This window comes from Schistocerca gregaria, chromosome 1, assembly GCF_023897955.1.
Source record: "Schistocerca gregaria isolate iqSchGreg1 chromosome 1, iqSchGreg1.2, whole genome shotgun sequence".
In the NCBI taxonomy this organism is placed as follows: domain Eukaryota; kingdom Metazoa; phylum Arthropoda; class Insecta; order Orthoptera; family Acrididae; genus Schistocerca; species Schistocerca gregaria.
The window spans coordinates 728,561,493-728,576,231 of record NC_064920.1 but is presented as its reverse complement, the minus strand read 5'-3'; the positions used below and the strand labels follow the sequence as shown (position 1 = coordinate 728,576,231).

The 14,739-nt window shown below is 37.8% G+C and overlaps 1 protein-coding gene across 24 annotated transcripts in view; it reads left to right on the top strand.

The window, feature by feature from the left end:
* The window catches only part of LOC126266876 (protein lap4), a 528,757-nt gene that overhangs the window by 470,645 nt on the left and 43,373 nt on the right, over positions 1 to 14,739 (top strand). For all 24 annotated transcript variants that reach the window (XM_049971620.1, XM_049971569.1, XM_049971528.1 and 21 more), the window contains 2 exons: positions 7,690 to 7,786; positions 9,840 to 9,930. In XM_049971620.1, the coding sequence (XP_049827577.1) occupies positions 7,690 to 7,786; positions 9,840 to 9,930 (188 nt within the window). The remainder of the gene's footprint in view (positions 1 to 7,689; positions 7,787 to 9,839; positions 9,931 to 14,739) is intronic.

Genomic DNA, 14,739 nt, shown 5'->3' with positions numbered 1-14,739 from the left:
AATATTGGGTGACAAGGGGGATACTTCTGTGTGGTCTGAGGGTAGGAATATTGTTGTTGGACGGGGAGGAATGTATTGCTCGGGAGATCTGTTTGTGGACAAGGTCTGCAGGATAGTTGCGGGAGAGGAAAGCACTGGTCAGGTTATTGGTGTAATTGTTGAGGGATTCATCACTGGAGCAGATACGTTTGCCACGAATACCTAGGCTGTAGGGAAGGGAGCGTTTGATGTGGAATGGATGGCAGCTATCAAAGTGAAGGTACTGTTGTTTGTTGGTGGGTTTGATATGGACAGAGGTGTGGATGTGAGCTTCAACAAGATGAAGGTCAACATCCAGGAAGGTGGATTGGGTTATGGAGAAGTACCAGGTGAAATTCAGATTCGAAAAGGAGTTGAGGTTATGGAGGAAATTAAGGAGTGTTTCTTCACCATGAGTCCAGACCACAAAGATGTCATCTATAAACCTATACCAGGCCAGGGGAAGCAGCTGTTGGGTCTTCAGGAAAGCCTCCTCCATGCGGCCCACGAAGAGGTTGTCATAGGACGGAGCCATCCTGGTTCCCATGGCAGTTCCCCTGATTTGTTTGTAGGTCTGGCCTTCAAAAGTGAAGTAATTATGGGTGAGGATGAAGTTGGTAAGTGTGATAAGGAACGAGGTTTTTGGAAGATCTTCGAGTGGGCGTTGGGAGAGGTAGTGCTAAAGGGCAGAGAGACTATGGGTGTGTAGGATGTTTGTGTAAAGGGATGTAGCATCTATGGTGACAAGAAAGGTTTCAGGTGGGAGAGGAGTGGGAATGGATTTGAGGCGTTCTAGGAAGTGGTTTGTGTCCTTGATGTAGGATGGGAGTCTGTGGGTGATAGGTTGGAGGTGTTGGTCTACCAAAGCTGAGATACGTTCTGTTGGGGCTTTGAAGCCTGCTACAATCGGACGGCCAGGATGGTTCTCTTTGTGGATTTTGGGTAATAGGTAGAAGGTAGGGGTACGTGGCTCGGGTGGAGGGAGTAAGTCTATGGAAGCCGTTGTGAGGCCTTGTGAGGGACCTACTCTAGCCCCGCTACTGGTAAAACAGACACAATTCAAGGCAGGGCCACATGTGAAACTACACATGTCATTTATCAGCTGACATGCCTGCACTGCACAGCCTTTTACATTGGTATGACAACAACTAAACTGGCTGAGCGCATGAACGGACACAGACGAACTGTCCGCCTAGGAGATGTCCAATACCCAGTAGCAGAGCATGCCCTCCAGCATAATTCAAGGGACCTAGGAACCTGCTACACTGTATGTGCCATTTGGCTTCTCCCACCCAACACCAGTCCCTCTGAACTGCGGAGATGGGAACTTGCACTCCAGCACATCCTTTCATCCCGCCATCCCCCTGGACTGAACCTACGTTAAACAACCTCACTCCCATTTACTTTTCAGTCTTCTCCTCTTTCCCTTTCCTCTTTAGCCATTCATGCATCTTTCCATCCTACATCTTTATACTATACACCTCTTTACTTCTGTATGCATCCTCTTTGGTTTGAAGCTGGCACAGTACCTACAGTAGAATATCTTTGGCTTCCCTCTGATAACCATGCCTCCATCCTTGCTACCTTCCCTGTTTTCCTTTCCCTGTTGCTTCATAACCTGGGTTGTGAGTAACTAAATCCACTTTCCCTTCTTCCCTTTCTTTCCCCTCTCTCCTCCCTGATGAAGGAACATTTATTCCGAAAGCTAGGAACTTAAATTTTTGGTTGTTTTTTGTGTTTCTATCGACTGTACTGAGCTGAGGTAAGTACTGGCCAGCCCCTCTATCTCTTTGTTAGTAATTGTTCCACATCTTTATATGAGATTTTCCATTAATTAGTTAAAATATATCACAATATAGTTAATCAGAACAGTGTAGCCATACAGTTCTGAAAAAGGATTCATCCAAATACTAGCAAAGCTCTCTGTCTTATTTATGTGCCTTTCAACAACTCAGTGGCTCTACTATGCAGTGAGTTATTACCTCTACTCATTAAATTATTTCCATTCTGTGAGGAGTTTTGATACTGTACTGACATATTTAATACATTTTTTCCATTTTACATTTCTAGTGGGAGTAGTTCATGTCGAATAAGTGAAGGAATTTTGTAAATTAACATGTAAATAATTTCTCAATAATTTTAATGTTAAGATGATTTTCTGCTGTTGTATGTATTCCCAAAACAAATTTTCGAACACGTCCTTGAAATTTGTCACGATGATCATGTAAAATTGATGGGAGATGAAGTATTTCCACATGACCTGTTCAGTTAGAATAAATTATTTATGCTGCACTGTTGTGTTGACCAAATTAAACAATAAAAATCTATACAGGCAAACTAGATGTAATAGCATATTTGCATAGATATACATAGGTGTTTACGTACAATGGATGTGGTCATATCCTTGTGATTATATGTCAAACAGTAACATCTCAGTCTATGAGCAGGCATAGCATTTTCTCTATAGTTGAGCACAGCAGTCAATACAAATTACATAAAAATTGAGAGTTACCTCTTCTATGTTAGGTAGTTTGACCGTAAAGGATATATAAAGCAGCGTATTGATAAATCTGGAAGTTTTCATTCCACAAATAAGAATACATTAAGAATGTGGTATGAAACTTAAACATGGGAATGAGAAGTTCGCAGTGGTGAAAGTTTGATATCTTCATTAAAGATATGAAATTATCAATCACTCAGTGTATTTATTTTATGTTAATACTAAATTTGACATAAGTTATACATTTTGTATGTTCAGCACAATGTTGTATATAATTAAAAAGATATGCTTTTGAGATGCAAACTTTTCAGTTGTGTATTATTTGCCAGTACAAAAGAAAAGATTGATTTTTTTTAAATTCTGGGGCAACGACCAAAACTGATTTATCTTTGCATTGTTTGTTGTTAGTGATTAATTTCAGTCCCCTTCTCCACATAACTCTAAGAATTTACAAAACAGTTCTTATGATTTGGCCAATAAAATTTCTTTCCATACACATTGAGAAAATCTGTAAAACCTATGTGAAAGTTTCATTGATGCAAATTGACCACCAAAATGTACTAGTGAGAGTAAGTAAAATTATTATCTTCCCTTCAACATAGTCACCAAAATAAGAGCAGTAGCTCAAATGCATCAGTACTGGGATACAAAGACTGGTAGAATGAAAGATATTATATGAACATTGAGACAGAATCATTTACAGGGAGCATAGGAAATACTAAATGACGCATGTTGAATAGGCATTTGATTTCTGTTACTTATAAACAGGATATTGCACTGCTCTCTGGCTAAATTTTATAGTGACAGTTCAAACATCATTGAAATTGCAACAAGCAGAACATGTTTCTTTTGAGAGATGTTGTTCTTTGACACTTAACTCAAGATATTCATTGTAATGAACACCTTAGCCGATCTTCTTCTTGGGACAGGCAGCTGCATCGATCTTCACAATACTTCTACAGTACCTGTTTTCAGACAATGCCTGCAAAACCACATGTATTTTCATATGAAACACATCCAATAGTTTAATTTAATTGGATAGATAAAAAATCTTCTGACCAAGCAGCGGCAGAACACGCACATAAAAGAAGGTTCTAATTAGGCAATCTTTCACAGGCAGTGGCTCCTTTCCAGGCAGAAAGGTTGAAGGGGAAGGGAGAGGGGTGAAGGAAAAGGACAGTAGAGCTCTAGGAAAAGGGGTAGATTTCGGGAAAGTCACCCAAAACTGTGGTTCAGGGGAGACTTGCTGGACCGGATGAGATTGCTGTGGACTGCATTGGATGAGATTCGAAAACCTGAGAGCATAAAGGTGGAAGATAGGGTAATATGTAACCCAGAGATTACTGCTTAAACATCATGCATGAGTTAATAAGAGTTGAAAGCTAAGTGTGTTGTACATAAGTGGAGGTGGGAGAGGGAGAGGTGGTAAAAAGTAGATGGGTAAGATGTGAAGAAATGCTGAGATGGAAGAAATTAACGTAAATTAAGGCCAGGTGGGTGATGAAAACTCAGGACATGTTATTGAATTTCTTACCCCACCCAAAACATGCACCCCCACATTTTTCCTTCTTCCTAAGATCCACAAACGCAATCATCCTGATTGTTCTATAGTTGCTGGCTTCAGAGCACCCACCAAACGTATACCTGCATTAGTTGATCAGCACCTCCAACCCATATTACAAATACTTCCCTCCTTTATCAAAGATACCAGTCATTTCGTAGATCATTTAAAATCCGTGCCCATCCTACTCCCACCACACATCTTGCTTGTCACCATTGATTCTCCTCCCTCTATACCAATGCCCCTATGTACATGGTCTGCCTGCTGCTGAACATTTCCTCAGTCAGTGCCCACCTGATTCCAAAACTATGACATTGTTTCTACTCACCTTAATCAGCTTTGTACTTACCAACAACTACTTCACCTTTGAGGGGCAAACACACAAACAGATCAGGGCTATGGCCATTGGAACCAGTCTGGTGCCTTCCTATGCCAGTCTTTTTTCGGGGTGCCTGGATGGGCTTTTGTGGGATCCATAAGCCTTTTTGGCCCCTGGTTTAGTTTAGATAAATTGATATCTTTGCCATATGGACTCATGGTGAGACTGACCTCTTCAAATTTTGGAATCTCTAACTATTATTTTCCCAATTAAATTTCATATGGTCCTTTTCTGAATCCCATGTCACTTTTCTTGATGTTGCTTTCATTCTCACCAAAGGTCATTTACACACTTCTGTCCACATTAAACCTACCAACAGACAACAGTACTTACATTTTGACAGTTGCCAACCTTTCCATATCAAACATTATCTCCCATACAGCCTTAGCATTTAAGGCATATTTGTTTAGGTACATACTCTTTGCAGCAATACACCATCATTCTCATCTCAGCCTTCACTAGATGTAATTACGCCCCCAACGAGTTCAAAACCACATTTCCCAGGTAATCACATCCAACCTGCCACAAAATGTTCCTCAGAATTCGACAATATTAATTAACATTGCACCATACCAATCTGTTGTGATGGATAAAGCTACAACAATTCAGTGGATGAAAGCATATATTTTGCTCTGGGTACAAAGAAGTGTTCCACTGGATAAAGTTGAACATAGCATGTATAAGGTGAAGTTAATGGAACTTCCACAGTACCAGGTCGACAAACTGGCTGACGTTGAAGGGCATAGTTCAGTCAGGTTTCATCCGTATCACACTAATTTAAATCCGGCTGAGAATATGCTCAGTGAGAATAAAATGCTGAAAAAAAGAAGCCATTGCAAGTGTTGCACCACAGGACAGGTCTCAAGTTGTCATAGAGTTGAGGAGAGATGGTTTCCCGAAGGCCTATGTCGAATTTTGAGTTATACGTAACTTCTCTTGTTGCCATGTTAAAATCTGCTTCTTTTCTCAAAAGAGTGTGTTGTTTACTAATACACATCTCATTAATATTCTAACACAGTTGAAATTGCGACAGAATGATGAAATAATATGTTATTAAACTAGTAACTGAGGGAAAGTCAGGTCAGTAGTTCATGAAACAGCCCATTCTCAGAATAAAATAAATGCTTGACTTTACTTATGTTGTCACAAAACCCACAGCTGTTCTCATTTCACCAGCTATCGATGGTCCTTAAAATTACATTATTTCACTGAAAAAATCAGTAATTGCTTGATTATTGTGACAGATATGAAAGTTTCTCATTTTAATTATATAGCAAAATACTGTGCTCTTTGTGTGCTATCATTTGCCAAAATCTCGTTTCGATATATTGAATGGTTTATTTGATAAGTGGGATTCATAATTGTTTCTTTCTGAATTTTTCACTGGTGTGTGCTTTCATGACGGAGTGGTTTACTTACATTCCATTTCTCGAGACTGCAGACAGATCCCTTCAAGTTTAAATAATAATTCAGTATGTTTCTACATTTTATATGAGGCAACATACGACCTAACATGCACGAAATGCAAATTCATAGCGCTCCTTATTTTTCACTGTAAACCTTACGAATTTCTTGCAGTAATATTGAAATATCACAAAAACTATGAACATTAACGTAATGATATGCAGTTCACCATGAAGCTGCGATGTGAGATGTATTTAGCTGATAGTTTATTTACAGTCATTTGAGAAAGATCACAGATGGGCCAGCTTGTGCGGCTTGCTGTTCACGCAGCCAGCTGCCGATGCACCCAGCTCGCACTGGCAACTTGCTTCCCTCCTCTCATTCCACACTAACTGTCAAAAGTCGTAACTAATTTTAAACGCACTGTAGAATAACTTTTCATCACCTTTCCAATCTCCGCATAATTCTAGTCAGACCCTATGCTCCATCTGCACGCATCTCCCTTAGCTATGGCTCCTACCCGTGTGTCTGTCCCCCCTGCAGGACTTGCCATATGCAGTCTCCTGCCACTATGTATACCAGCCCTATAACTGGCAAAACATATACTATCAAAAGGAGAGCCATCTATGAAATGATATGTCATGTACCAGCTGTTATGTAAACACCGTTTGGCCTTTTACATCAGCGTGACTACCACCAAATTATCAATTAGTATGAATGGGTATAAGCAGAAGGTGTATACTAGAAACACACAGTATCCAGTTGCAGAGCATGCTCTACAACGTGTCGATCATGATCTTGATGCCTGTTTCACCACACATACCATCTGGATACTTCCCGTAATTACAATTTCTGAGAAAATGGCAGGTGGGAACTAGCACTACAACATATCCACCAAAATCTGAAAGCTGTTTATTTCTCATTGCAGAGTAATTCCATGTATGTAGGTAGCTGTTTATAAATTTGCTTTATTCGGGCAATTTCTTCTTGTAATACAGCAGTTCAGGTCTCTGTTTTTGCTACAAAGCAGAAATGTAAATAATGATCATTCCTTTCATAATTTTTCTTGCACGTATTACTATCTGTAATAAATGATGGAAGAACAAGTATGATAATGAGTGGAAAGATGTGCCTTCAATTATTGTTATTGAGCAAGATGCACAAATAAAGAACTGGATTTATATTGAACAGTAGCAGCATTCAAAACTTCCCATCCTGATATTTATCCATATGATCTCTAACGCAGTAGAGCAGACTGGTCGAGTGATTCCCTAAAGAGATTCGTGACCAATTTCCTTCCCCATATTAGTCTCACTTGAACATACTGAAACAATACTGTAGATGCATATTTTGGAGGAACTGGGTTCAGATTCTTTTTCAGCCATCCAGATATAAGTTGGTTATTGTCTTCCCGAATTGTTTCCGGTGAGTGTTGTGATATTTCTGTAATAAAGGTCTCAACTGAATCATTGCCTGCTTCTGACCTGATCAATATTTGTCGTCTATTGCTAATGGCCTCGGCGTAACATTGGGATCTAATTTTCCCACTATATATATTTTCTTAAACATGTTAGCAACAAAGCAAGTGACTGTATTTGCTAAAAAAATCTGTAATAATGGCTGCATGATGTTGGCTATATTTCCTGGCAAAACACCAAGATGGAAGGAAGGGAGAAGAGAAAAGAAGGAAGAAAAATAAGTACCTGAATGGTTGAAAGCATGGGTATTAGAGTTCAATGTTGACAGTGTAGCAGATTAAATATAAATTCAAATAAAATTATTATGCAGTTAAAGCTTCTATGAAAAGATGTTTTCTCCACTTCACAGAGAAGAAAATTGCGTCCTTGTCAAGACATGAACTTAAGAGCTGGACACAGCTGGATGATGGAGATGATGATGATTTTGATGATGCCTTACAGGAGAGGTGAGAAATACATTTTAGTTCATCAGTAGGTGATCTAGAAGAATGCATGTTGTAATGACTTTTTATTTGAAACTGAATGTTTCAGTGTTAGGTATTAAACAATTACATAACTTAAGATATGCTACAATTCCTCAGATAATTGTCCTTTTAACTGTAATACTACTAGCAATGTAACTGTTACATTCACCACTAATCTAGTTATTAAAATTGAACCAAAGTATTACCACATAGGCCGTTCATAAATTCCCTTCATTCTCTTACTTTATTATATTAAAATAACATTTCAAGACACTGATTGTCCTACAGAGGAGAATTGTAGATAATTACCATTCCTTATGTAATTTTTCCTGCATGTATTCCAGGGAGAGGACTGTACCTTCGTACACTGCTTTTACATTTTCCTGCATTCATCTTGCTCAAAATCTTGGGAAGTAAACAGATTGATGAGCCTCCACTGAAAAATTTTTCATTTATTGTGCTATATCTGCGTGGAGAGAAAAAAGGCTACAAACAAAAAAATCTGCAAGTCAGAGTTTTGCCCTCATATCATAGACATTGACATGGCACTGTCTAATAAGTATCATGCGCTCTTCAGTGGTAGTTGCACATTTTCGAAATACAATGAAACCCCCTCTTCCCCCTCCTGTTTAAGCTTTTCAAGGGACTTCTAAAAATGGTGTTAAATGCAGGAAAATGTAAATTTTAGGAAATAATGTTTTATACTGTAAAATTTACATATAGGATACCCCCTTGCACATTATGTATCATATATGTAGATAACAGGCACCAAAAGACTTTCAGGGACATGTTCATTATCTAATAAAAACTGCTGTTTGTTTGTGTAACATCCCAAAAAAATACATATGTAAATACTGCACTTGACAATGAGAATAAATTTTTGAAACACAGTTTGCTCAGCATGAATAAAACACGTAAGCTGCACTGTGTTTAAACTAAACTTAGAACTAGAACTTAGAACTACTTAAACCTAACTAACCTAAGGACATCACACACATCCATGCCCGAGGCAGGATTCGAACCTGCGACCGTAGCAGTCGCACTGTTCCGGACTGCGCGCCTAGAACCGCGAGACCACCGCGGCCGGCTGAAAAATAGTGCCGAGTATTTTGTTTGTTAGGTAACCGTGACTTGATTTTCATAAGCACTGTTAGTTACTTTTAACCTGCATGTAACTTCTTTTACTGGAATAAGGTGTTCATGTAAATCAGGTGCAATGCCACTAAATAATTAGATATGTAATTGTGAGAAGCTCTTTCTAACATATGGGTTAATCATTGTAAGTTTTGCTTAAGTTTTAAAAGTACCAGTGGAATTGATTGCTGCAATGTGGCATACTTGATCAGTTCTCCTGTCACCTGTGCATATTGTCTTGATATACTATCTTCATTGACGTGCTGACTTGCAAAGCATCAAGGCCTAGCAGAACTTTGTAAAAAGGGAAAATATAGTTGTAACTGATTTTCGAATATGATTCAGTATACCTTTGATACTTTTCTTTTTCCCTACATTTCATCTAGTCTCACATCTACTTTCTCTCCTTACTGTCTTTTCTGTCCCAGCTATGTTATCAACCATGTTGTGTTTCCATACTTGTTTACAGTTCCGTTTTGTTTTGCTATGGTTTTCCTGTGACTACTATTGCTTATGATTCTTAGTTTCATCATACCTCTCGTATAATTCATCTCAGCTTCGATACTTTTCCCTTCCTTCACCAACCCTTCTTCAAGAAACACAATCTTTGCTACAGCAATCTGTCTCCAAATGTGATGGCTCCAATTTGGTTAAGTAATTGATTGCTCTGTTTGTGTGCATGCAGTCTGTATTCGGTACGCATATGTTCTCTTTAGCTTCATGTAGGTATTTCTTGGTACCACAATTTTCCAATGGTTGCAAGAAAACTATGCCTTCTCCTCACCCCCTTCCTTTATAAAATATTTGTCAAAAAATGCTTCTGAATTTAGATTGGATATATCAGAATTTGTAAATAACATGTCAGAAGCAGTTTACATAAGCAGTATATATTTTCATCCAGAGACATCAAAAGTGTTTCGGGAACCAGTGCTGCTGGAAGTATCCACACAGCAAAGGCTGAACGAAGGCTGAAGGAGAAGCTGCAGCAGGAGGTAACTACTTGGATACTAGAATATTATTTAGAATTAGTTTATGTAGCGATTCTGCATAAATAGCTCTGTACCTTGAGAAGGTGCACCAATTTTCATAACATGAGTGGAAGCACTGCATACTCCTTATACTTGTAAAGAACAGCTGTCTTTATTGTACCAAGGTAAACCTGCAAAAGCAAAAACATAGTACAGTCTTAGATTGATTAAACCTTCCTTAACCTTGATTAACCCTTCATAATATACACCAAAGCACTGTTTTATTAAATCATAATGAAATAAACTTTCATTAATCAGTCTGTTGCTGTGGTCAGGTGATATCCCACATCCCAAAGTAATGACAAATGCCCTGCTCGAAGCCTTAAACAATGCGTCAGATCCCAGCCAACCTCTTATTTGATTACTCATTATCTCGTACAGACAATTGTTTCATTGTGGGATTGTGATGCTAACTTGTAATGTGGATCATTTTCTTGCACCGATAATACATTTTTTATGGCATAGTGTGTTGTTTATTTTATTTTATTTTACTGTTTCTCTTTTGGACATATGACAGCACAATTTATCACTGTGTTAGCTGAAGCCCGCCATTGTGAAACAGCAAAGTGGAAAACAATTTTATTTGTGTTTAGTGCACTTTATACACATGTGCACAGCCACAAGGATTAAAATCGTGCATTTCCTGCACAGTTTTTATGGTTTGTAATGGCCTTCAGGTAACCACTCAAAGAAAGGTGCATCATCTGCATAAAAAGTGTAATGTCTGTGTGCAATAAACAAATTTCAAGTATCCCAGGCTTGATGCCTTATATCTGATTGTAATCCATTAGTGTTGTTATTACAACTAACCTAGTGACTTCATAGGAAACCATGTTCGATTTAAATGTAATACTGAAAGTCATTGCTGCATATCAGTGACATCATAAAAAATGATGAGAATAGTGATATATCAAATTATTGTCATTTGAATTCTCTCTAGGGAATTCGTAAATAGTAAATCATGTATTTATCTTTCAAGCTGAATTATTACTTTATATTTCTGTAACTGTAGCAACTCAATTTTAAGCACTTAGTTACCATCAATAAAACATATTTCTTTCAAATTAAGTTCCATCTGTTATCCTTTAATTGGTGTCTCTTATTTCATACCTTAATAAAGTTAAACTAACTGTTTATAAGCAGTGTATTTGCATAACCAAAAGCAGTACTTATACTGACAGTTATTTCATTTTCTGTTGTTGCTTTGTATGTCTATGGAGGTACATAAGAATGGAGTACTTCATGGTTCTCCTTGGCACTCCATATGGTGCTGATATTTAAGTGTGGCACTTATTGAGCTCTTGGTTCCTTTTTTTTCCGTAATTACATTTCAGGTAAAGCCATCTAATGATGACGAGTTGACAAGATTTTGCCTACCTTGCAATTTTGTGCATCCTATTAGTAGCACAACAGTAATTACGTTCAGTTAAAGTGTATTTGTTTATAGTGAGAGGCAAATAAAAGAATTATTATTGTTTTCAGGAGCAACAAAATGCCTTCTAAGAATTCAAAGGATTATCAAATCTAATTCCTGAATTCTTAGGAAAATTATTTTAATGGTTTTCAAACTAGCTGCAACCACCTGTACATGGAGTGGAAGAATTTTTGTCACAGTTTTTATATATCTTGACATGAAGTATTTTGGGGTTTCATAATTATTATTTTTTCTGTATTATATCTTACTGTTAATCATCACTAATCATTGGACTCATTGCTGAGTGTCGGGATCCCTTGAACCAAGTTTTTCGTCCCAGAGAGCCACCAGCTTCTCTTAGAGAATGCTGAAAATTGAGCCTGGAGATGTTTTTTGATTTGATCTATCCACAGGCTCACTGTCTTCCCCCTTCATCTCTTGCCCCCCAGTCTTTCCTTCCATGATTATTTTCTCTCTCTCTCTCTCTCTCTCTCTCTCTCTCTCTCTCTCTCTTCTAACAATCTGGCCAAAGAACTTAAGAATATTTTGGCTGATACGGGATGAATGGCACCTGGACATACTATATTTCTCAATAATGGAGACACCAGTTCGTCTTTCACACACAGCTCAAAAGCATCTATACACCACTTGTCTCTGGCCTTAAAGGCCCATTTTTTGCTAGTGCAAAATAAGGTAGAAAACATAGTTTTCCATCAGTTGAGATGTCTTTAGCCCTACCATAAAGAGCTTTCGTAATGTTATGTCCATGCCATGTACCTGGTTCTTCTGTAGTAGTTGTATTATTTCTTCTTCACACTGCTGCTGGCTTGCCTGAAATTGTCTATATAGATGTGCAAGCAGGTTTAGGAGAGCCACTCAACACTAAAGACTGTCCTATGTCTGGTATGAACAATTATATTGTAAGACGATAAAAAAATTGCAGGTTGCACTGTTTGCACACTAAGTTGTAACTGTTGATACCAATTAACATACTTGCTAATAGGATGAGAGGTGATAAGTATCATTCCCTTATTATTGTATTTATATATATATATATATATATATATATATATATATATATATATATATATATATATATATATATATATATATATATATATATTTTACATGACAGTGTTCTGTCTGACATAATAAACACATAGACTAATAATTTTAAAAAAACGGCGAAACTCCTAAGTTGAATTCAGTTACTAAGTGAACAATACAAAAAATTACCAGTGCACAATCAGAAAGCAAGAGTAATAAGAAATTTTTAAATTAAAAACATATCACTATATGGGAAAGAAGGAACATAATACATATGTACCCTTATGTAGGGGTGGAGGGGACCTGCCAGTACCCTGATCTGAGATCTTTACTACTGAATACTCTTGCCCCATGAAAGTTTTGGAGGAACTGTTCCAAATTCTCAAGTCTGTCGCTTTCTGGAATAATAATTTTATTCGCTGGACGTGCATACAATTCTACTGTGACATCGCCATTCCTTTTTTCCACAATGAATAGTGGGTTGTTATATTGGCTAGTTGACCTTTCTGTTACTCCCATCCGCAACATTCTCTGAAGCTCTTCTTCCACTGTTTCGCATTTCGATTGAGATATCGCGTAATGCCGTACATAAAATGGTTATGTATTGAGTTCTGCCTGGTACTGGTTTACAAGGAGGTTCCTTCTGAGTAGTTTGGAAGTGCAAGCTGTATTTGCCAGAGGGCAAGATGAAACAAGTTTTCAGCACAGCTTTTTTTTATGTAGGAATGCCCACCATTGAGTCTGAGTGGACACAGAAGAACCAATTGTCTTTTGGATACCCAGTGCCCAATTGCTGAGCTTGCTCTATTGCATGACTCTAGGGACCAGAGTGCATTCTGCACCACACGGGCCATTTGGATGTGTCCACTGTCCTGGACCTAAGCCCCATTAACTAATTCCCTCTGTGTTTCCAGTTCATTTATTTACATTTTATGTGTGTGTACTATTTCCTAATTTACACAATAATCTATGTTACCAGATCGCTATCCCAGAACCTAGTACCAGATTCAAGTTGCCTGTCAAAGAGCTTCCAGGATAACCAAAATTTGATCTTCAGTATTTTGGATCGTTATTGACACAATCTAAAGATTTAAAATGCTGTTATAATACACTCATTAAAAGGTGTAACCTTATGTTTAAATTTAGATATTATTGTTAGAAACTGCGCATTTGTCTTCAGGCAGTGTAGGTTACAGTGTACAAATATGTGGTCTTGCATTCATCAGCATTTGACAATAAGAGCACTCCACAACTTCCAACAGATTGTACACATAATTTCAAATCCTTATAAAACTTTTTCTCGCTGGCACCCCCTCCGCAAAATGATGAAAGGAAAAACGTTTATCAGTTACTATATTTTCGCTGTTCATGTATTAAACCTGCTACATTAGGCGTGACATTTTAACTTACTAATTATGTACAACCGACTTGCTTCACAACACAATTTGCAGATAGCACCGACATGTACCATTGAATTTACCTGCAAAATCATAAACATTGAGATGTGTGAAAACTTAATTTGCTTAAAACAAGGTGCAGATTATCCAGACTGTATTCATCCCTTGTTTCTTAATGAGAGCACTTGGTGAGGTCTGACAAATGTTAAGCATAATTGCAAACCTTTTCTAACTTCCCCCTCCCCCGCTTACCTGCTCGAAGACAAATATTTAATATGTTAACACATTTGTGAAATGATCAGATATTTGAAGCTGTTATATACATGGGAACTTGATTCTTTAAATATTCGGGGTTTTACTATTATTTACTCTATTTATATGTTTTTTAAAACATTGTAATCACTCTTTCCTCCTGCAAGGCCCCCCCCCCCCCCCAACCCCTGTTCTCTCTCTCTCTCTCTCTCTCTCTCTCTCTCTCTCTCTCTCTCTTTTTCTCCCCTCTCCCTCTGCCCCCCTTCTTTATGCTTCCTTTTAGGTACAAGTCATGATCAATGCCATTGGCAGTGCAAGGTTGGTTAACATTATATCTTTTATGTCACTTTCTGATGGGTTTAGTGTAACTAACTTCTATAATTCTGTTGTGTACTACAACAAAATTTGGGAAAATAAAGAACAGCAGATATAAGGAAACAAAAATTTGAAGGTACTGTGCACAGTCTCAGACCGAAAGTCAGCACTCAGAGTTGCTCTTCACTTCGTGTGTTACGCGTTTCTAACAGTACTTTTGTGTCATTTAATTTCTTCTTTGAATTATTTTGAAGTACAACAAGTGTAAAAAAAAAAGAGGAAAATATACTACAAAATCTTGCGTTTAAAACACATGTGACTTCCAGAGTGGTACCAGCCCTTAGATTT